This window comes from Rhinatrema bivittatum, chromosome 6 (genome assembly GCF_901001135.1).
Source record: "Rhinatrema bivittatum chromosome 6, aRhiBiv1.1, whole genome shotgun sequence".
NCBI lineage: Eukaryota > Metazoa > Chordata > Amphibia > Gymnophiona > Rhinatrematidae > Rhinatrema > Rhinatrema bivittatum.
The window spans coordinates 237,729,427-237,753,529 of NC_042620.1; the positions used below are offsets into that span (position 1 = coordinate 237,729,427).

At 43.9% G+C, this 24,103-nt stretch overlaps 1 protein-coding gene across 5 annotated transcripts in view; it reads right to left on the bottom strand.

The window, feature by feature from the left end:
• LOC115094027 (protein FAM122A-like) overlaps positions 1–24,103 on the bottom strand; it is a 210,949-nt gene that overhangs the window by 147,316 nt on the left and 39,530 nt on the right. For all 5 annotated transcript variants that reach the window (XM_029606655.1, XM_029606657.1, XM_029606654.1 and 2 more), the window contains exons 4-6: positions 7,105–7,151; positions 6,956–7,010; positions 5,937–6,029 (exon numbers count right to left, since the gene is read on the bottom strand). In XM_029606655.1, the coding sequence (XP_029462515.1) occupies positions 5,937–6,029; positions 6,956–7,010; positions 7,105–7,151 (195 nt within the window). The remainder of the gene's footprint in view (positions 1–5,936; positions 6,030–6,955; positions 7,011–7,104; positions 7,152–24,103) is intronic.

The window sequence follows — 24,103 nt, forward strand, 5'->3', positions numbered from 1 at the left end:
ACGTCGCCATGGCCCTCACAGAGTGTGCTTTCACACGGTCTTGAAAGGGAATGCCAGCTTGCTGATAGCAAAAAGCAATGCAGTCCACCAACCAGGAGGAAAGAGCCTGCTTACCCACAGGATGTCCTAACTTGTTAGGATGAAAAGAGACAAATAATTGAGTGCTCTTCCTGTGAGCAACTGTACGGTCTAGATAAAAAGCTAGAGCTCGTTTGCAGTCTAGGGTATGCAGAGTCTGTTCCCCGGAGTTGGAGTGGGGCCTGGGAAAAAAGATAGGTAGTATGATGGATTGATTAATATGAAACTCAGAAACTACCTTAGGTAAAAATTTAGGGTGAGTGCGGAGTACCGCCCGGTCCTGCAGGAGCTTAGTGTAAGGCGGATAGGTAACTAGGGCCTGCAATTCACTAACCCTGCGAGCTGAAGTGATAGCCAAAAGGAATAACACTTTCCATGTGAGATACTTTAACTCACAGGAGTGCAGAGGTTCGAAAGGAGGTTTCATTAGACGACCAAGAACCAGGTTAAGGTCCCAAGATGGGGCCGGAGGACGTAAGGGTGGCTTCAGATGGAGCAAGCCTTTAAGAAAACGGGTTACTAGGGGTTGTACTGAAATAGGGACACCCTGTACACCTTTATGGAAGGCGGCTACCGCACTGACATGCATTCTGATAGAAGAGGTTTTAAGACCTGATTCAGAGAGATGCCATAAATAGTCCAAGAATTTGGAGATTGGACAGGAAAGGGGATCAAGGGACTGAGAAGTGCACCATGATGTGTACCTTTTCCATTTGTATGAGTAAGACTTTCTTGTGGAAGGCTTTCGTGAAGCTATCAGGACCCGAGAAACGGAATCTGAAAGGTTGAAAGGCTGAAGGACTAACCTTTCAACATCCATGCCGTCAGGGACAAGGCTTGGAGGTTGGGATGGAGGAGGCATCCGTCGTTTTGAGTGAGCAGATGCGGGTCCTTTCCCAGAGGAATGTGCCTGCGGATGGAGAGATCCTGGAGTATTGGAAACCATACTTGGCGTGGCCAGTAAGGTGCTATCAGGATCATGGTTCCCCCGTCCTGGCATAGCTTCACGAGAGTCTTTGACACAAGAGGAAGTGGAGGGAATGCATAGAGCAGACCGGTTGTCCACTTGAGGGAGAATGCATCCCTCGGCCGAGAGTGCTGGCTCCGAATGAGAGAGCAGTAATCGTCCACTTTGTGGTTCTGAGGGGACGCAAAGAGGTCTATGCGGGGAGAACCCCACTTGTGAAACAGAGAGGTCGCTACTAGAGGATCGAGTGACCACTCGTGCGGTTGGAAGACACGGCTCAGCTGGTCTGCCAATACATTGTCTACTCCCGGCAGGTAAGTGGCCCTGAGGTACATGGAGTGGGAGAGGGCTTCCGCCCAGATCTGCGCAGCTTCCTGACACAGAAGGAAGGAGCCTGTGCCTCCCTGCTTGTTTATGTACCACATGGCCACTTGGTTGTCCGTCTGGATTAAGATTATCTGATGGAATAGATGATCTTTGAAAGTTCGGAGTGCATAGCGGATTGCGCGAAGTTCCAGGAAATTGATCTGGTGTTCGGCTTCCTCGTTGGACCATAACCCTTGGGTTTGAAAGTCGTCCACATGGGCTCCCCAAACCGATGTGAGAAGCGTCGGTGGTTAGGATTACTTGCGGATCCGGTGGAAGAAAGGGTAAGCCCTGAAGGAGGTTGACCTGAGTCGTCCACCAGGTTAAGGATAGGCGCAGCGCTTGTGTGACTGTGACTATGGAGGACAGAGGCTGAAAAGCTTGAATCCATTGGTGCCGTAGAGTCCATTGTGTTACTCTCATGGCTAGTCGGGTCATGGGAGTGACTTGAACCGAGGATGCCATGTGTCCTAGGAGAATGAGGAACTGGCGAGCCGTGGCAGTGTTCTGAGACTGGAGCTGGCGAGCCAGGGATATTAGGGTGTGGACCCTCTGAAGAGGAAGGTAAGCCTTTGCCTGCAAGGTGTCCAAGTCTGCTCCAATGAAGGATAAGGTTTGAGACGGGACTAAGCAAGATTTCTCGTAATTGACGAGAAACCCTAAGGAAAGGAGTGTTTGAATTGTCAATTTTAGGGAGGATTGAGCTATCTGTTGGGTGGAGGCCCTGATTAGCCAATCGTCCAGGTATGGGTAGACGTGGACACCTTCCTTCCTGAGGAATGCTGCTACCACTACGAGACATTTGGTAAAGACTCGTGGGGCAGAAGCTAGACCGAAAGGGAGGACACGGTATTGATAATGGTCGTGGCCAACTAGAAACCGCAGATATTTGCGATGGGATTGTGTGATCGCAATGTGGGTATAAGCGTCCTTGAGGTCGAGAGAGCACAGCCAATCCCCTCTTTGTAGCAGAGGGAGCAGCGCGCCTAGGGTTACCATTTTGAACTTCTCTTTTTGAAGGTATTTGTTGAGGGCTCGAAGGTCCAAAATGGGACGTAGTCCCCCCGATTTCTTTGGTATTAGGAAGTATCTGGAATAGAATCCCTTGCCTCGTTGAGAGGGAGGAACGGGTTCTATAGCATTTGATTGCAGAAGAAGAGATACTTCCTGTTGTAATTGAGCCAAATGGGTGGATAGACTCCACGCTTGAAGAGGCGGGGAGTCTGCCGGAAGAGTTATGAAGTTGAGGTGGTAACCCTGTGCGATAATTGTTAGCACCCACTGATCTGAGGTGATCTGCAACCATGGTTGTAGAAAAATGGTACAGTCGACCTCCTACAGGGATGTCCGGAAGAGGGGTTTGGCATGTGTTCCCTACAGGGGAGTCAAAGGCCAGCCGCAGGCCCAGGAGGAGGGGCTACAGTAGGCCTTTGTTTCCTAGGCTGACGCGGCTGAGGCCTAGTAGAGGATCGAGCTGGACGAGGCCTGGCCGATGGAGGGTAATAACGGCGTGGTCGAAAGAATGACTTCTTAGAGTCTTTCTTTTGCGGTTGCTTGGAGGTCAGCTCAGGTGGGACAGATGAGAGTTGTTTCAACGTCTCATGGTGGTCTTTCAACTCCGCCACAATCTGCTGAATTTGCTCTCCAAACAAATTATCGCCTAAGCAGGGTAAATCAGCAAGACGATCCTGAACCTCTGGGCGAAGGTTGGATGATTTTAACCAAGCCCAACGTCTGGCTGAGATGGCTGTGGCTGAAACTTTTGTGGAAGCATCGAATATGTCGTAGGCAGTCCTAATCTCGTGCTTCCCTGCCTCAAATCCCTTGTGAAGAAGGGCTTGAAGCTGCGGTTGGTATTGGTCTGGTAACGTGTCAGCATAGTCTTGCATCTGCTTAAGGATGGCTCTGTTGTACTGAGTCATATAAAGTTGATATGAAGCTATGCGTGAAATCAACATAGCTCCATGATAGACTTTCCGTCCAACACTATCTAGGAACTTGTTGTCCCTGGTAGGCGGGGGTAGAAGAGTGTGGCTTAAGACGCTTGGCCTTCTTCTGCGCGGACTCAACCACAACAGAGCGATGATCCAGTTGAGGTTTTTGGAAACCTGGTGCTGACTGGACAAGGTAGGTGGAGTCAGCTTTTTTGTTAACTGGGGACACTGATGAAGGAGATTCCCAGTTTTTCTTGAGCAGATCCAAAAACACCTGGTGTATAGGGATGGAAGCGATGATTTTTGGAGCATCCAGAAATTGAAGGAGTTCCATCATCTGGTGTCTGTCATCAGCTTCAGATTGTAGTTGAAAAGGTACAACTTCTGACATCTCTTTCACAAAATTAATGAAAGATAGATCCTCAGGAGGAGATCTTTTTCTACTCTCTGTAGGAGATGGAGGCGAAGGCAAATCCGTGTCAGAAGATGTATCATCATCATCACCCCAGGTATCGTAGGGATCAAGTGGGGTTTGTAACCCTGATGGACCTGGCTGAGGCTCTAAAGGCATCGATGGAAACCGAGGTGGAATCGGTGCCGTAGGTGGAACCAGAAATGGCATCGATGGCTTCGGTGCTGTCGATGGAATCGGTGCCTGGCGTGGAATGGATGGAACCGAAGGATATATCGGTGGAGATATACCAGAAGGCACCGATGGAACCACCCCGGAAGGGGGAATCCGGAACGGTGTTTTCTCCTGCCGATGAAAATCCAGTCGGAGACGGTGGTGTTGTCGATGGCACTGGAATCACCGATGGAAGGGCCGTCATGAGCGCCTCCATGCGGCTCAGTAGCGGTGCTAGCGCTTGTATCAACGGCTCGGTGGTCGGTTCCCTCCTCGGTGGCGAAGCCGGTGCCGGTGTCGGTGCCGGGGGCGGCACTGGAACCCGGTGCCGGAGACGGTGCCGATGGAGGTTGCAATTTCTTCATCGCTTTCTCGATGGCCTCCTGGACCAGCCGGTCCAGTTCTGCCCGGAGACCAGGGGTAACCATACCCGGCTCGACGGGAGAGGGAGGCTGAGGCAGGGTCGGAGGGACCACCGTAACCGGTGGGATCACGGCCCCCGCACCCCGGGAGGGTGAGGGTTTCCTCGATGCCTGCGAACGAGACGTGGAGGATGTCCGGTCTGTTCGCGGCTTCTTTGTCGGTGGCTCGGCTTGAGCAGAGGTCGATGGCTGTGGATCCTCGACAGGCCGAGATTTGTGCCGTCGATAGCGGTGCTTTTCCTTCCGATCCCCTCGCCCATCCGGGGAAGGGACGGGAGTCGACGGCCGAGAAGCGATCGATGGCGGACGGTCACCGGAGGGTTGACGATGATGGTACAACTTCGACGGTGCCGGTTCCGATGACGTCGATGCTATCGATGGCGTTGGGGTGGGTGCATGGAAGAGGAGCCCCATCTTCTCCATCCTGGCTTTGCGACCCTTGGGTGTCATTAAGGCACATTTGGTGCAAGTCAGGACATCATGCTCACTACCCAAACACATCACACAAACCCTGTGGGGGTCTGTGATGGACATAGTCCGGGTACAATCCGGACAATGGCGGAACCCCGTTGCCATGGCCTGAAGCCAAAATTTAGGCTGGGGATCGGTAAGTGCCAACAGGCCTCAAGGGCCAAATTCGACGGTAGTCGATGGAAAAAGGCAAAAAACTTACCGGGTTCCGTAAGATGACTAAAAATTTGTCGAAGGGAGACCCCTGAGGGGCAAATTTTCTTAGGAAATTAATTTCCAAATTCCTGTCAGGAACGTGGTTAGAGAGCTCCTTTCACCGCGTGGCAACTGCTGTGCGGAAAAAAAGAAGACTGAAGGGAGACCCCTGCTGGCTGCAGGGTCAGTGCCTTGCTGGGCATGCCCAGTAGGGGCCAGTCAAAGTTCTGTTTAAACTTTGACAGAAGTTTTCCGTGGTGGGCTCCATCCTCGATGTCACCCATTTGTGAGGACAACCATCCTGCTTGTCCTGTGAGAACATAGTTTACAATTACCTCTTACAAGCTAATAACATAGAATAGTAAATGACACCACCATGTGCACTGACCTACTTGAGATTTCAATTGAACTGAACTGGCCTGTTTTCCTTTAAGAAATAAAAAAAATGGGGTTCTAAGAGTCAAAGGTGCTGGGGATGATCCAGGGGCCACTAGGTACTCTACTATTTGTGGCAGAAAATCAAATGAAATTGGATGATTGGTTCAAAATTATGGAGGGGGACAAGCTTACAGAGGGAACAGACAGACATGATGTTTTTATAAGGCCAATTTCCTTGCAGAAAACTAAAAATTTGATTTTCTCCTTCTAATGGTGTATAATGTAACATTTTACCACTATATACCAACAGCGAGCATTCCAAACAGGTAGCTTTTAAACAGTTAAGGTGAAGCATTATTTTAAAGACAGTAGGTCACCAGACTCTGATATTATAACCCCTCACAAGAGAACACTCAAATGCACAAGACTGGCAATAATCCCTTTGGGAAAAATAAATCAAGACTGAATTTTAAAAGGCCTTTGCATTTTATTTTCCATACCTTCCCTATTCCTCTGGTGGGAGAAGGAGCTGGAGAAACTGGAATAAAGTCGATTCGCTTTGGAGAAGTTGATTTGTCCAAATCATTGTCACTCTGTGTAAGTACAAGATGAAATGAAATTTATAGAAAACTGCTATACAGAAGGATTTCACAGCAGTAGGGGAACCACAGTAGAGTAATTCCCTGCATCATGATGCTCTAAGCAATTGGTTAAGTAAAGCTTACAAAAGATGTAACTGATTTGAATTCTCTGTAGTCAGTCTGCATTGATTACACCAGAATTTAATGAAAGGCACTATTGATTAATAAGCTTTTCAAAGCTAGTGTTCATTAAGAAACAGTCATGCCTTAGGTGCTTATTCTGTTCTGAATCTGAAAGATATCACAGCCCTCCAAAAAACAGCTGAATGCACTAAACCTCCATCTATCCAGACATCTAGCTTGTGATTCAAATGTGGAAGCTTCATGACACACTGCATTGCCATGTGGTATAAGGGACTGTTTAACTTAGTCTTTGTCTGCCTGAAATGTGAACGTTTATAGAATGTTCCTAAATCCACATCTAAAGCTGTTAGGCCAGAAAGAAAAGAATTCAACACACTTACCAATTACCTCACAGAAATAAAGATTAACACATAAAAGCAATTAAAATATATACAGTGATATCTTTTTATTGGACTAAATATAATTATTGACCAGCTTTCGAGAGCTAATACTCTCTTTTTCAGGACACAGAATTCAAATGAGCAAAAGAAAACCTTACTAGGAAATTGTTTTTGCTTTTATTTGGTAACCTTTATTTCTGGGCATTCAAGGGTCTAACATGGCAGCCAAACTATCTGATAATCTCACTACATCATCATATATAAAAACTGTAAGCTTGCAAACAGAAGTACAAGATCTCATTTGTTTATTCCCTATTGCTTGTTAAATGACCTAATAAGATAGTTAGTATCCCTCTGCTTGGAGTTCTAAATGTATTTAAATATTTCTAAAGTAGAATAAAATCATTAGGTTACCAGGCTCAAGTTTTCTTCCCATGACTGACTCATCTGCATTGCCACTTGTACTTCTCTGCAAGTAAAAGGGGAGGAAAGAAACCATGAACATGGGTCAAGAATTTTATATAGAAAATGATTGTTAGTCTCATTTTTCTTGCTATACTCACCTTTCATGTGCTGTTTCTCTATTTATCATCAGGTCAACTCCTTCCTCCTAATCAGCATTAAACAGACAGGCAGAGAAAAAAAAAAAGAGTCCAGTGACTTATCCAATACCGCAGCAGAATTCCAGAAAATTTTAACAAGCATCCCAATGGATTTAAGAGAGGTTCGGAATCTTATTTAAAGTTTAATTGGCAGTATAAAACTCCAAGATACATTCCTCAGTACTAGCCTCGTATATATTCATAATGCTTTCAACAGCCCTGCCTAAACACAGGAGAAGGCAATCTAGTTTACAAAGGCCTCTTATAAACAGATGATTTTCATAAAATGTACACAAGTGGGAGCACTAAGAGAAGAGGATCACCTTGCTGGTGGCTGAAAAGAATCAGTAAGTATTGCTTGGGGAAATTTTTAAAACGTAAAAGTATTGGGGAGAAATAAGCAATTGGGGTAGATTATTTAGTGTCGGAAAGGCAGGCAATAAATAGAAGTTTGTGTGGATGGAATAAATGACAGTTTTGTGGAACGAGGGAGCAATTTTAGATCTAATTCTCAGTGAAGCGCAAGATTTGGTAAGTATAATGGTGGTGAGGCTGCTTGGCAATAGTGATCATAATATGATCAAATTTGAATTAATGACTGGAAGGGAGGCAGTAAGTAAAATCCACGGCTCCAGTGCTAAACTTTCAAAAGGGAAACTGAGAAAATGAGAAAAATAGTTTAAAAAAAAAAAAAAAAATGAAAGGTGCAGCTACAAAGGTAAAAAGTATGCAACAGGCATGGACATTGCTAAAAAATACTTTCCTAGAAGCACAGTCCAGATGTATTCCATGCATTAAGAAAGGTGGAAGGAAGGCAAAACAATTACCGGCATGGTTAAAAGGCGAGGAGAAAGAGGCTATTTTAGTCAAAAGATCTTCATTCAAAAACTAGAAGAATGAGCCATCAGAAGAAAATATGATAAAACATAAGCAATGGTAAGTTATATATAAAACATTGATAAGACAGGCTAAGGGAGAATTTGAAAAGAAGTTGGCCATAGAGGCAAAAACTCACAATAAAAACCTTTTAAAAAATATCCAAAACAGAAAGCCTGCGAGGGAGTCAGCTGGACCGTCAGATGGTCGAGGGATTAAAGGGGCACTTAGAGAAGTTAAGGCCATCGCGGAAAGATTAAACAGTTTCTTTTCTTCGGTGTTTACTGAAGAGGATGTTAGATACCTGTTCTAGAGAAGGTTTTCATTGGTGATGATTCAGATGAACTGAACCAAATCATGGTGAACGTGGAAGATGTGGCAGGCCTGATCAACAAACTGAAAGTAGTAAATCACCAGGATCAGATGGTATACATCCCAGGGTTCTGAAATTTCAGACCTATTTCAATTAATTTGTAACCTATCATTAAAATCATTCCTTGTACCTGAAGATTGGAAGATGGCCAATGTAACCCCGATATTTAAAAAGGGATCCAGGAGTGATTCAGGAAACTATTATAAAGAATAAAATCACAAAACATTTAGATAGACATGATTTGATGGGACACAGCCAGTATGAATTTATCCAAGGGAAGTCTTGCCACACAAATCTCCTACTTTTTTTGAAGGGGTGAATAAACATGTGGACAAAGGTGAACCAGTGGATATGGTGTATTTGGATTTCCAGAAGGCGTTCGACAAAGTCCCACATGAGAGGCTTCTAAGAAAATTAAAAAGTCATGGAATAGGAGGATGTCCTTTTGTGAACTGCAAGCTGGTTAAAAGACAGGAAGCAGAGAGTAGGATTAAATGGTCTGTTTTCACAGTGGAAAAAGGGAAACAGTGGAGTACCTCAGGGATCTATACTTGGACTTTGTAATATATTTATAAATGATCTGGAAAAGGGTACGATGAGTGAGGTGATCAAATTTGCTGATGACACAAAATTCTGCAGAGTAGTTAAATCTCAAGCGGATTGTGATAAATTGCAGGTAGACTTTGTGAGACTGGAAGATTGGGCTTCCAAATGGCAGATGAAATTTAACTTGGACAAGTGCAAAGTGATGCATATAGGGAAAAATAACCCATGCTAAGTTACACAATGTTAGGTTTTATCTTAGGAGTTACCACCCAGGAAAGAGATCTAGGCTTTATAGTAGAGCCCTATCATTAGCAGGGCCTACATTATGGAACACCATGCCATCAGAAATCAGATTGCAAAAAGACATCAAACTATTCAAAAAGAGCCTAAAAACATGGCTATTTAAACAAGCATACCACAAAGAGAATGGAGAATAGAATCCAAAGAATTGTAGAAAGCGATGAGTTTGTGCTTTGACACAACACACCTACTCATAATGAGTATTTTTACTTTTAAGCAGTAACAGATAACATGTAGATTATTAATAATTTTGAATCAACCTGATAAACCTAAACATACAACCCCACCTAGCATCTTATAGCTATTATGAAACTCTGTACCATACCTTACAGGCACCTGTCTAGATGTTACCTTATTGTTAACCATTGTGACAGCTTAACGACAGTATAGAAAAGAGTTTAAAAAACAAATAAATAAATAATACATTGAAATCATTGGCTCAGTGTGCGGTGGCAAACAAAAAAGCAAACAGAATTTTAGGAATTATTAGAAAGGGAATAGCAAATAAAAGGATGGATTTCATAATGTCTCTGTATCGCTCCATGGTGAGACCAATCTTGAATACTGTGTGCAATTCTGGTCACCGCATCTCAAAAAAGATATAGCTGCCCTGGAGAAAGTTCAGAGAAGGCTGTACAAAATGAAAAGGGGCATGGAACAAGCTTCTCTGTGAGGAAAAGCTAAAGAAGTGAGGGCTCTTCAGTTTGGAGAAGACACAACTGAGGGGAGATATAATAGAGGTCTACAAAATCATGAAAGGACTTAAACAATCTAATGTAAATTGGTTATTTACTCTCTCAGATAACAGAAGAACCAAGGGGCATTCCATAAAGTTAGCAAGTATCTCATTTAAAACAAATTTAAAAAAATTCTTTTTCACTCAGCACCTGGTTAAGCTCTGGAATTCATTGCCAGCGGGTGTGGTTACAGCAGTTAGTATAACTGGGTTTAAAAAAGGTTTGGATAAGTTCCTAGAGGAAAAATCCATAAACTGCTATTAATTAATAAGAATTCGTGATTTATTTAATGTTTGGGTACTTGCCAGATACTTATGACTTGGATTGGCCAATGTTGGAAACAGGATACTGGGCTTGATGGACCCTTCATCTGACCCAGTATGGCTTATCCTATGTTCTTTTGTTATGTTCTTATGCAGTGCAGTAGTTTGTACCAGACTTCAGTATGAAGCAAAATCTCATCTTCAGACACATTAAAATGTAAATCCCAAATCACTATGTAAGTACAACCAAAAGAATTCAATGTGGCACTGTTATTAGAGTTCTGATATGGATCTCATGAGGGATAATCTGCATACTCATGGCAATATTTTTAAAATTGGACTGTCCAAATAGTTAATTATTTCATAACTATTGGTAAATAAATCTAAAATGAGAATTTCCTTATAACAACTCTTATAGTAAGACTGAATTTATTAAAAACCTGCTCCTCCAAATGGTAAAAAACAAGTTTGCTTACCATAAACGGTGTCCACAGATAGCAGAATGATTTAGCCATTACATCTGGGGCAACATCATACAGTGGCACTGGAATCACTTCTCCTAGCTAGTAGAGCTCATGAGCCTCCTCAGTCTATATCAGAGCTAATTCTAGCTATGTAGTTGACTCTCAAGGCAGGTGAGTGGGTATTCCATGGTTAATTCATCCTACCCATGGAAAACACCTTTTACGGGAAGCAAACTTGCTTTTCCAACAATAAGCAGGCTGAACTTATCATTAAATGTGAGGTGCCACAAGCTGAGGGTTGCGTGCAGCATTTACTGAGTAAGCAACCCAGACTCCACTGTGGAGAGTGGACTACTGCGAGAACAGATTACACAAAACTGCCTGTCTGAATATACTGTCAGTCCTTGAGAGGTTATCTAGAAAGAAATGGGACATAAAGGTGTGAACTGTTGACCAATTTGCAACTTTGCAGAGCTCTTCAAAGATGAGCAACCAATGAAGCCATAGCTCTCACTTGATGAACTTTTACAGAATCTATGACTTGCAGTCCTGTTTAGGTGTAGTGTTGAATGCACGCTTAAGCTGTTTGGGTCGTATGACATGAACAGTTGAGAAGGTTAGTGACATGACTGAGTTTGTTTCTTGTAATAAGCCAAGGCTCATTTGCAGTCCAAAGTAAGAATGTTGTTCTCTCCTTCATGCACATGAGATCTCAGAAAGAAGGTAGGAAATACAATGGATTGATTGATATCGAAAGTTGAGACAACCTTTTGTAGAAACTTCGGATGAATATAGAGAACTTACTACCCTGTTATGAAAGAATTGTATACATGGTGGATCGTGCAGAAAAGCATGGAGTTCACTAGCGGAGATGACTGCAATGATCAATATCACCTTCCATGTCAGGAATTTTAGCAAACAGGACTCCAGCAGCTCAAAAGGAAGCTTCATCAGTTGAGAGGACACCATTCGAGCCCCATGGAACCAGCAGAAGAACATAAGATATGCCATATTGGGTCAGACCAAGGGTCAATCAAGCCCAACATCCTGTTTCCAACAGTGGCCAATCCAGGCCATAAGAACCTGGCAAGTACCCAAAAACTAAGTCTATTCCATGTTACCATTGCTAATGGCAGTGGCTATTCTCTAAGTGAACTTAATAGCAGGTAATGGACTTCTCCTCCAAGAACTTATCCAATCCTTTTTTAAACACCGCTATACTAACTGCACTAACCACATCCTCTGGCAACAAATTCCAGAGTTTAATTGTGCATTGAGTAAAAAAGAACTTTCTCCGATTAGTTTTAAATGTGCCCCATGCTAACTTCATGGAGTGCCCCCTAGTCTTTCTACTATCCGAAAGAGTAAATAACCGATTCACATCTACCCGTTCTAGACGTCTCATAACTTTAAACATCTCTATCATATCCCCCCTCAGCCGTCTCTTCTCCAAGCTGAAAAGTCCTAACCTCTTTAGTCTTTCCTCATAGGGGAGCTGTTCCATTCCCCTTATCATTTTGGCAGCCCTTCTCTGTATCTTCTCCATCGCAAATATATCTTTTTTGAGATGCGGCGACCAGAATTGTATACAGTATTCAAGGTGCAGTCTCACCATGGAGCGATACAGAGGCATTATGACATTTTCTGTTTTATTCACCATTCCCTTTCTAATAATTCCCAACATTCTGTTTGCTTTTTTGACTGCCGCAGCACACTGAACCAATGATTTCAATGTGTTATCCACTATGACGCCTAGATCTCTTTCTTGGGTTGTAGCACCTAATATAGAACCCAACACTGTGTAATTATAGCATGGATTTTTCCCTATATGCATCACCTTGCACTTATCCACATTAAATTTCATCTGCCATTTGGATGCCCAATTTTCCAGTCTGATAAGGTCTTCCTGCAATTTATCACAATCTGCTTGTGATTTAACTACTCTGAACAATTTTGTGTCATCTGCAAATTTGATTATCTCACTCGTCATATTTCTTTCCAGATCATTTATAAATATATTGAAAAGTAAGGGTCCCAATACAGATCCCTGAGGCACTCTACTGTCCACTCCCTTCCACTGAGAAAATTGTCCATTTAATCCTACTCTCTGTTTCCTGTCTTTTAGCCAGTTTGCAATCCACGAAAGGACATCACCACCTATCATGACTTTTTACTTTTCCTAGAAGCCTCTCATGAGGAACTTTGTCAAACGCCTTCTGAAAATCCAAGTATACTACAGCTACCGGTTCGCCTTTATCCACGTGTTTATTAACTCCTTCAAAAAAGTGAAGCTGATTTGTGAGGCAAGACTTGCCCTGGGTAAAGCCATGCTGACTTTGTTCCATTAAACCATGTCTTTCTATATGTTCTGTGATTTTGATGTTTAGAACAGTTTCCACTATTTTTCCTGGCACTGAAGTCAGGTTAACCGGTCTGTAGTTTCCCGGATCGCCCCTGGAGCCCTTTTTAAATATGGGGGTTATATTAGCTATCCTCCAGTCTTCAGTTACAATGGATGATTTTAATGATAGGTTACAAATTTTTACTAATAGGTCTGAAATTTCATTTTTTTAGTTCCTTCAGAACTCTGGGGTGTATACCATCCGGTCCAGGTGATTTACTACTCTTCAGTTTGTCAATCAGGCCTACCACATCTTCTAGGTTCACCGTGATTTGATTCAGTCCATCTGAATCATTACCCATGAAAACCTTCTCCATTACGGGTACCTCCCCAATATCCTCTTCAGTAAACACTGAAGCAAAGAAATCATTTAATCTTTCTGCAATGGCCTTATCTTCTCTAAGTGCCCCTTTAACCCCTCAATCATCTAACGGTCCTCTACAGCCAACTTCTTTTCAAATTCTCTTTTAGCCTGTCTTATCAATGTCTTACATTTAACTTGCCAACATTTATGCTTTATCCTATTTTCTTCTGTTGGATCCTTCTTCCAATTTTTGAATGAAGATCTTTTGGCTAAAATAGCTTCTTTCACCTCCCCTTTTAACCATGCCGGTAGTCGTTTTGCCTTCTTTCCACCTTTCTTAATGTGTGGAATACATCTAGACTGTGCTTCTAGAATGGTATTTTTTTTTAACAATGACCACGCCTCTTGGACATTTTTTACTTTTGTAGCTGCTCCTTTCAATTTCTTTCTAACAATTTTTCTAATTTTATCAAAGTTTCCCTTTTGAAAGTTTAGCAAAAGAGCCTTGGATTTGCACACTGTTCCTCTTCCAGTCATTAAATCAAATTTGATCATATTATGATCACTATTGCCAAGCGGCCCCACCACCGTTACCTCTCTCACCAAGTCCTATGCTCCACTGAGAATTAGATCTAAAATTGCTCCCTCTCGTTGGTTCCTGAACCAATTGCTCCAAAAAGCTATCATTTATTCCATCCAGGAACGTTATCTCTCTAGCGTGTCCCGATGATACATTTACCCAGACAATATTGGGGTAATTGAAGTCTCCCATTATTACTGCACTACCAATTTGGTTAGCTTCTCTAATTTCTCTTAGCATTTCACTGTCCGTCTCACCATCTTGACCAGGTGGACGGTAGTATACCCCTATCACTATAGTCTTCCCCGACACACAAGGGATTTCTACCCATAAAGATTCAATTTTGTATTTAGTCTCATGCAGGATGTTTATCCTGTTGGACTCTATGCCATCCCGGACATAAAGCGCCACACCTCCTCCCGGGTGCTCCTCTCTGTCATTGCGATATAATTTGTACCCCGGTATAGCACTGTCCCATTGGTTATCCTCTTTCCACCATGTCTCTGAGATGCCAATTAAGTCTATGTCATCATTCACTGCTATACATTCTAATTTGCCCATCTTACTTCTTAGACTTCTGGCATTAGCATACAAACATTTCAAAGTTTGTTTTTTGTTTGTATTTTCATTCTGCTTTTTAATTGATAGGGATAAGTTAGAATTTTTTAGCTCAGGTGAATTTTTAGTTACAGGAACTTGGACTATTTTTCTAATTATTGGAACCTCACTGTCAGGATGCCCTAATTCTAATGCATCATTAGTATCCTTTGAAGATACCTCTCTCCAAACCATGCGCTGCTGAGCGACTGTCGGCTTTCCCCTTTGTTCTAGTTTAAAAGCTGCTCTATCTCCTTTTTAAAGGTTAGCGCCAGCAGTCTGGTTCCACCCTGGTTAAGGTGGAGCCCATCCCTTCGGAAGAGACTCCCCCTTCCCCAAAAGGTTCCCCAGTTCCTAACAAAACTGAATCCCTCTTCCTTGCACCATCGTCTCATCTACGCATTGAGACTCAGGAGCTCTGCCTGCCTCTGATGACCTGCGCGTGGAACAGGAAGCATTTCAGACAATGCTACTCTGGAGGTTCTGGATTTAAGCTTTCTACCTAAGAGCCTAAATTTGGCTTCCAGAACCTCCCTCCCACATTTTCCTATGTCGTTGGTGCCCACATGTACCATGACAGCTGGCTCCTCCCCAGCACTGTCTAAAATCCTATCTAGGTGACGCGTGAGGTCTGCCACCTTCGCACCAGGTAGGCATGTTACCAGGCGATCCTCACGCCCACCAGCCACCCAGCTATCTACATTCCTAATAATCGAATCACCAACTATGAAGGCTGACCTAACCCTTCCCTCCTGGGCAGTAGGCCTTGGGGAGATATCCTCAGTGCGAAAGGACAATGCATCACCTGGAGAGCAGGTCCTTGCTTCAGGATCCTTTCCTGCCGCACCTGGTTGGTGCTCTCCCATCATGAGACCTTCTTCCTCCAAGGCAGCACCAGGGCTGCCAGTCTGAAGTTGGGACTTGACTACTATGTCCCTGAAGGTCTCATCTATATACCTCTCTGTCTGCCTTAGCTCCTCCAGGTCTGCCACTCTAGCCTCCAGAGATCGGACTCTTTCTCTGAGAGCCAGGAGCTCTTTGCATCGCATGCACATGTACAACTTCTCACCGGTGGGTAAAAAATCAAACATGTGACATTCTATGCAAAAGACTGGGAAGCCCCCCTCTTGCTGCTAGACTGCTGCCTTCATCTCAATTTTGATCATTTCCTAGTTAAGTTTTAGGTTGCTATGGGAGTAGGAATGTGTCTAACGTCCTTTAAATGTATTAGTGAAGTCACTATGTGTCTGGTAGTGGCCTATCGGGGTCTGATTGAATTCTCAATAAAGTTTTTGTTGATTTTTTTTTTTTTTTTGTGAAAGTGGCACCTGCCTATAAATTAAGGGATGAGCTAGGGGTGGCTGGGCTGGGAAATACAAACAGTCTAACTTCAGTTAGTCAGCCAGAGTGACTCACTGCTCTCTTGATTAACAAATGTTGGTCCCTATTCAAACCCAATCACACTACCTCAACACCTTTCCAAGGTGAGTAACTGAGCTGAACTATTCAACTTTTTTACTTAGGTATACACTGCTCCTAGCTTATTTCTAGCTTCTGGCTACTTTTTGGGTGTTTGGGGGTTTTTTTGTGGTTTTTTTTTTCAATACAAACACTCAGTTCTTTAAAAGTCTGCAGAACACTCAGTTCTGCAGACTTTTAAAAATAAACACACTACCTACTGCTTACTAGCTACCTTATTGACTGACTATTTAAAAATACAAACAGTCTAACTTGTTTATTCACTGCCTTTCTGACTATTAAAGGCACAAACACACAAACACACAAACACACTAAATAATATTCCCAAATAGTTAACTTTGCCCCAATACTTTTAAAAAAGACAATGTCCCAAGCAAAAATTTACTGATTCCTTTTAGCCACCAGCAAGGTGATCCTCTCCTCTCAGTGTATTTGTTTAGGGTGCGAAGATCCAGTATTGGGCACACCTCACCTAGCCTGGATTTTGGATAGTTTATGAAAAACCCTAGGGAGGTCAGGGTATGCAAAGTGAGACGTAGGGATGTCAGAGCAGTTTGCTGATTGGGAGCCCTGATCAACCAATCATCGAGATAGGGGTAGACGTGGACACTTTGACTCCTGAGATAGGCAGTTACCACTACTAGGCACTTGGTGAAGACTCGTGGGGCAGATGCTAGGCCGAATGGTATTAGGAAATACCTGGAATAGAACCCCTGCCCCTGTTGGGAGAGGGGCACCGGTTCTGTTGCACGTGATTGGAGGAGGAGGGAAATCTCCTGCTCCAGAAATGGTGAGTGGTCGGACTTTCCCCATGTCAGCTGAGGTGGGGAATCCGGTGGAACCGAGAGAAAGTTGAGATGGTAACCTTGACTTACTATCGCCAGTACCCACTGGTCTTTGGTGACTGTGTGCCACACGGTGGAGAAATGGCACAATCAGCCCCCGACAGGTATAGTCAGAAGTGGAGGCTGGGTACTGCTCTCTAGGAAGAAGTCAAAAGCCAGACGCTGGACCTGGTTGAGGGGCTGGCTGTGACTTTTGTACTCTAGGTTGCCTGGATTGGCCTTTTTGATAAGGCTTAGAAGGCCAACCCCTGGACGCCGGGGTCTTGGCTTTTGGAATCTCTCCTAAATGGTCTTTTGGAGGAGGGATCGGAAGGCAGCAAGGAGAGCTGGCACAGAGTCTCTTGGTGGACCTTGAGCTGTGCCACTGCTTCTTGAATCTTTTCCCAGAAAAGATTATCCCCCGCACAGGGTAAGTCAGCTAATCTGTCCTGTACCTCTGGTCTGAGGTCAGAAGACTTTAGCCAGGCCCATCCCCTCTCACTGATACCGGCCGCCGACACCCTGGAGGCGGTGTCGAAGATGTCATACACTGATCACACTTCATGTTTGCCAGCATCTAAGCCCTTTTTTGCTAGGGCATGAAGTTGGTCTTGGAACTCCAGAGGCAAGGCTTCAGCAAAGTCCTGGATTTTTGTAAACAAGGCCCTCTTGTATTGGGTCATGTACAATTGATAGGACGCAATGCGAGAGATGAGCATTGATCCATGGAACACTCGTCTTCCAAATGCATCCAGGAATTTTTGTTCCTTTCCTGGAGGAATGGAAGAGTGAGGTTTGGAGCGAAGGGCCCTCTTCTGGGCTGACTCCACAACCACTGAGTGATGATCCAATTGAGTTCTTTGAAAGCCAGGGGCTGACTGAACTAGATAAGTGGCATCTGCCTTTCGGTTAACAGGTTCCACAGAGCCAGGGTGTTCCCAGTTTCTCTTTAAAAGGTCCAATAGGATGTCATGAATGGGGATGGACATGATTTCCTTTGGAGCATCGAGAAATTGTAGAAGTTCCAGCATCTGATGTCTAGAGTCCTCTTCAGTCTGAAGCTGGAATGGGACCATTTCAGACATCTCCTTTACAAAATTAATAAAGGAAAGGTCTTCTGGAGGGGAACGCTTCCTTTCGTCAGGAGGAGAGAGCTGTGAAGGCAGATCATCAGAATCCTGGGATGAATCATCGGTCCAAGAATCATAAGGGTCATCACCCGCTCCCAAACGTTCTTCAGAAGGACGTAACGGAGTTATTCCTGAAGGCCCTGGCCTAGGCATTGATGGCCTTGAAGGAGGAACTGAAGGCATCGATGGAGGTATTGAGGGCGGCATCGATGGAGGTATCGAGGGCGGCATCAAAGGCATCGAGGGAGGCATCGAAGGCATCGGTGACACTGATGGCAGTGTTGGCGGCGGCACACCTGATGGTGGAATGAAGAGCGGTGTTTCTTCTTCTTCCTCCTCTGATGATAATGGAATCGGTGAGGAAGGAATCGGGTCCATCGGTTCCCTCGGATCCACCGGTGGAAAGGCACCGACTAACTTCTCCATTCTTGCCAATAGCGGTGCAAGCACCATGGGTATCGGATCGGTGGCTGGAGGAGGAATCGGCACCGGCATCGATGGAGGCTGGAAGCCTTGGAGAGCTTTGCCGATGGCCTCTTGGATCATCCGATCCAATTCCTCACGGAAACCTGGGGCATGGAATCGCGGCTCCCGGCACCTGTCCAAGTGGGGAACACCTCAGTGACCCAGAGACAGAAGAGGATGAGGCCTTTTCTATACGGGACTTTTTTGTCGGTGGCTCAGACGACGTAGATGCCGAGGGCTTACCCGTATCAGTGGCCTGAGCTTTACGATGACGGCATCTATGTTTTTCTCAATGTTCACCTCGGTGTTTTTCCTGAGGAGGAACAGAGGGGGGTCAACACCCGTGGAGTCATCGAGGCCGGGCGGATAGCAGCGGATTCCCAGTGCTGGCACGACGTGGACGGCCCTGGTTCAGACGACGTCGAAGCTATCGATGGAGTCGGGGTTTTTGGCCGAAAGAGAAGTCCCATCTTATCGAGCCAAGCCTTGAGACCCTTTGATGTCATTTGGGCACATTTGGTGCAAGGAAGGACATCATGGCCGGACCCCAAGCACATCACACAGGCCGTGTGAGGGTCAGTGATGGACATTGTTCGAGTGCAGTTGGGGCACGGACGGAAACCCGACGCCATGGCCTCAACAAAATTTAGGCACAGTGCGGTCGATGGCTGGTAGGCCACGAGGGGAAAACTCGACGGGAATCGACCACAAACGGGTAAGGGGACCCCTGTGGGGTAGAAATTTTTGAAATTTTCTAACAAAGTTCCGTGAGGAAAAATTCCTGTCAGGAATCTCTGAAGAGCTCCTTAACCCGCGTGGCTACTGCTGCGTGGAAAAAAGAAGACTGAAGGGGGACCCCTGCTAGATGCAGGGTTGGTGCTATGCTGGGCATGCCCAGTAGGTGCCAAAGTTCTAGAAACTTTGACAAAAGTATTCCGTGATTGAGCTCCATCCTGATGATGTCACCCATATGTGAGGACTACCATCCTGCTTGTCCTGTGAGAAAAATGGTAACTGAGGGGTGGGAGAGCAAGGGAAGAATGGAGACTGGTAGAAAGATCAGATGGGGACTGGGGTACTGAGGGATTGATTTATTTATTTAACGTATTTATATACCGTTTACCAATATAAAAAATTGATCAAAACGGTTTACAGCAATATACTTATAATCAATATTCACTTAAAATAAAATAGAAACTGAAATAATGTAAAATAAAATAAACTACGGTAAATAAAAACATAAAAATAAACAACTAAACAAAGTTTGAATAAAAATACAATTAATAACATTTATTTATTTATTTAACAGTTTTATATACCGACCTTCATAGTAAATAACCATATCGGATCGGTTTACAATAAACAAGAATATAACTGGGGTAGCAATTCAAGTAAACGAAAGGTAAACAATAGGTAGGAATGAGTCAAAAAGTTACAATCAACAGGGTAAGAGAACTTGGAGGCTTGCATGAAGCTGGAAGGAAGAGAAGGCAGGAAATAAATACATACAAAGTGATAACATAGTGCGTACGGGTTAAAGCTTAATGGTGCTTTAATCTAGAAGAGTCAGAGTCCATTCGTGAGAATAAACACCGTGACGGGTAAACATGAATAAACACCGTGATGGGTAAACATGATCAATAACGTAAAAATTTAGATGAACTAAGATAGTAAATAATTGGCTGCTACGTTACAAAACTAAAAGGAGGAAAAAAGAAAAAGAAAAACTATGGTGATAATGGTAGTGGTTAGGAAGAGCTAACTTCATGACTATTTAATTGCTAATTGATAGGGATAGGAGAACAAAGGAAGAAAGGGGAATCGTACTTGAGGACTATGAGGGAAAGCAGGGGAAAAATTGGGACTGGGGGTTGGGAGACTAGGGAAAGAATGGGAAAATTGGAGACTGGGAGGTGGAAGAGCAGGAGAAGAACAGGGACTCGGACACTGGAGATGGGAAAGCAGGAGAACAGAGACTAGGACAATGGAGGGTGGGAGAGCAGGGGAACAATGGGGACGGAAAGCAGGGGAACAATGGGAACTCAGGGACTTAAGGGTGGGAAAGCAGGAGAATAGCAGGGACTTGACTATGATCCTGTCCCCAGACCTTGCCCAGTCACATAACAGGGGCAAAGTCTGGTCAGCGCTATTTTAGATACTGGCGCTGACCAGGCCCAGCACTAGATCACCAATGTTATTTTTTGACAACTGGGGATGGAGGGGACTGGCCCTACTATCCTAATTTTATTTTTTTTTTATAGGGGAAAGGGGTCTCTATTTGTAAAGGGAGGTGTGATTTAATAAGGAGATGGGTGGTTGGGGGTCATAGTTGCACGGCACTGTTAACTATTTTCTTTTCCTTTTTTTGCGCGGGGCCACCTCAATTGGCAGCCTTGGGGTGGGCGTGGGAGCTCTAAGAAGACCCTCGTTTACCTTTTTGAAAAATTCTAGTGGGGAGCTGTGCTGGGCCACTTAGCCCTTTAAGGCAATGGCCCATGTGCTGGGGTCCGCAACTGCATTCTGCCAAGGCCTCTGCTGATTTCTTTTGTCTTGCAGACTTTTTCATCAAGACAAAAGAACATGGTGAATCTACCACAATATTTTGTTGGGGAGGGGCAAAGGACCACTCCCCTGTGATATTGGATCCCTCTCGCGATAAAATATTGTGTCTTAGAGAATCCAGGCTTTTATTTCTTCAGATAACACAATATAATCACTACCTTAGTGTAAATATTGATTTATAATGCAATACAAAAAGAAAGTTACTATTCTGAAATACAGAATTTTCCCATCATAAGACTTGGTCCCTCTAGATTGGTCTTTCTTCCCCCAAACCCAACAACTCTCCCCAGCTGCCTTCCCCATATGGCTTGAACCCGTTCCCCCATGCTTGCTCTCTCTTTCCCATTGAGTCAGTCTCCAAGTTTGCTCATTACCTCCCCCTTTCCCCCAGGGCTGACCCCCTCCCATTATTTTCACCCCACTAGTTCTCTCTCTCTGCCCCACCAGGCTCAACTTCCCCCCCATCCCATTCTCTCTCTCCCCTCCACAAGGCTTAAACCCCTCCCTCAATTCTCTCCCCTAACCCCAGCAAGACCTTAGCTTGCTGTCTGCCACCCACTCTTTAGAAAGACCCCAAACTCTCTTTTACCTTCCCCAAACTCGCTGTCTACTATGCTCATTCAGGCTACCAGATCCCCACTTCTCCCTCCTTTGTTTGGGAGATGCACACCAAGGCAGATGCTGCATCTCATCTCTTCTGGCTGGGTAGGCCAATGCAGACTTTTCCAGCTTTCTTCATGTCCAGTTAGGCCAGCCCACAGTTGCTCCTTTCACACATCCACCCAACACTGATGTTATTCCTTCTAGCTTAGGTTCTCAGAATTCCCTCACGAGTAGCTTAAGTTCCCAGAAAGTGGCATCTGTCTGTCGATGTCAGTGGTATGCGCAGGCATATGAATGACTCTGGTGACCAAGCAGGCTGGAAGAATGCCCCATATGGTGGTAAGAAAATGGGCTGCACAGGCTTATAGAAAGTTGCCGCATGGGTTAGTGAAAGGCCCAGTGTGGCATTCCTGCATGATTCCAATGGCCTCATGGGCTGGAAGTATGCTCCCATGTAGTGGAAACATAACATGCTGCACAGGTCTGGCAAAAGGTCTAGTGTGGTTAGCAGTCAACAGGCCGTGAAGGTGGGAGACCTAGTGTAGTCAAGAATGATAGGGGAAGTTTCACCTAATGACAACTAGGGAAAATTGTCTTATCACTTCCACTGATAGTTGAATCTCAGTCTGATGGTCCTTATGACTCTTATAATGTAAATTCAGAGTTCTTTTTTTCTTTAGAACAGTTTCTCGTTATTTATATACATTTTTCCTTTCACTTTGTTTAGCTTTCTCCAATGCTTGTTGTTAATACCTCTGCTCTACTACTGGAAAACAAAAAGGTTTTCTTTTGGTGACTTAGTCATTGCAGTTAATGTGGCTTTTGGTCCCAAGACAAACCTCCCCCCCCCCCCCCCCCCAAAAAAACCCAAACAAACCCAAACATTAGAAACTTTTGTCAAGCCACTCAATTTTTATTCTAGTCACCTCCATCTGAGCTTAACCCTGTGGTTGTCCTCCTGTGCCCCCTGAATTAACAGGTGCTACTATTAACTGATGATGGTACAAAGCAGCTAATTATTTTATGGGAAACAGTTATATGAAGGTATGTTTATTAATAGTGACATATGTAACTCGACATGCCATACGTCAGCTAGATGATTAACCAAATAATGGCACATCTGACTTCCTGGTTATAATTAACGTGTGTAAGACTTAACAACCATTCCAACTGCTTTTCTCAAAATATTCCACAGAAATTATAAGAAACAGTGTATAACTAGATAAATTGTCATATTTCCTGTGCTCCTTGTCCCACCCTCAGATATTCATCCTAGTGTTTTCTTTGGTCCCAAATGAATGTTTAATTTATTTTTTAAATTTAAATTTGTTGTAAAAGATCACAAATCTGACTCCAATGTTCATTTGTCTCTTAACTCATGGAGTTTCAAGTCAAACAACCATTCACCTAAGGCAGCATGGATTCACCAGGGGAAGGTCCTGTCAGACAAATTTAATTGATTTCTTTTTTTGATTGAATCTAGAGAACTGGGTCAAGAACTTGTTCTTCTAGATCTTTCTGCAGCCTTCGACACGGTCAACCATACTATCCTTCTAGACCACCTCGCAGACATTGGTATCACAGGTACCGCTCACAACTGGTTCAAATCCTCTCTCGGCAACAGAGCCTTCAAGGTAAAAATAAATAACAAAGAATTGCACCCAGTCAGCTCCAATCTGGGAGTCCCCCAAGGATCTTCCCTTTCACCAACACTCTTTAACATATACCTCCTACCTCTCTGCCACCTGTTTACCAAGCTAAAGATCAAACACTATCTCTTTGTGGATGATGTGCAAATTCTCATCCCTATTACAGAATCGCTACAAAAACCCCTAAACTTCTGGAACAGCTGCTTCCATGAAATCATCACGCTCCTCTCCAGTCTCAATGTAGTCATCAACAAGGACAAGACGGAAATCCTCATCATCTCTCAGGGGGACAGCCACTCCCTCCCCAACTCGCCTTCCACTATACCCGACAACTACAAAACCGCAGCTCACGTAAGAGATCTGGGTGTGCTCCTGGACAACCAGCTTAACCTCAAAAGATTTATAAACAACACGACTAAGGAATGCTTCTTCAAATTACAAGTACTAAAAAAGATGAAACCCCTTCTGCATTTTCAGGATTTCCGCTTGGTTCTACAATCAATCATCCTCACAAAAATCGACTACCAGAATTCATTGAGCTGGCACCTTTTTTTTTTTTTTTTTTTTTTTTTTTAACAATAAAGCTGTTGTCTTGAACATCTGCTACTGGATATAATAAAGCAAGTAAATTATAATCTTCACAATGTGATGCTGTCACAGTATTTTTCATTAAAAAAAAAGTTTGTTTTTAATTCCTAAAGGGTACTGTGTTACCCACGGTTCCATTAAATGATATTAATACCAAATGGGAGTCATTCCATCTAATTACAAGTAACAAAATTATTCAAATCATTGAATCAATAAATA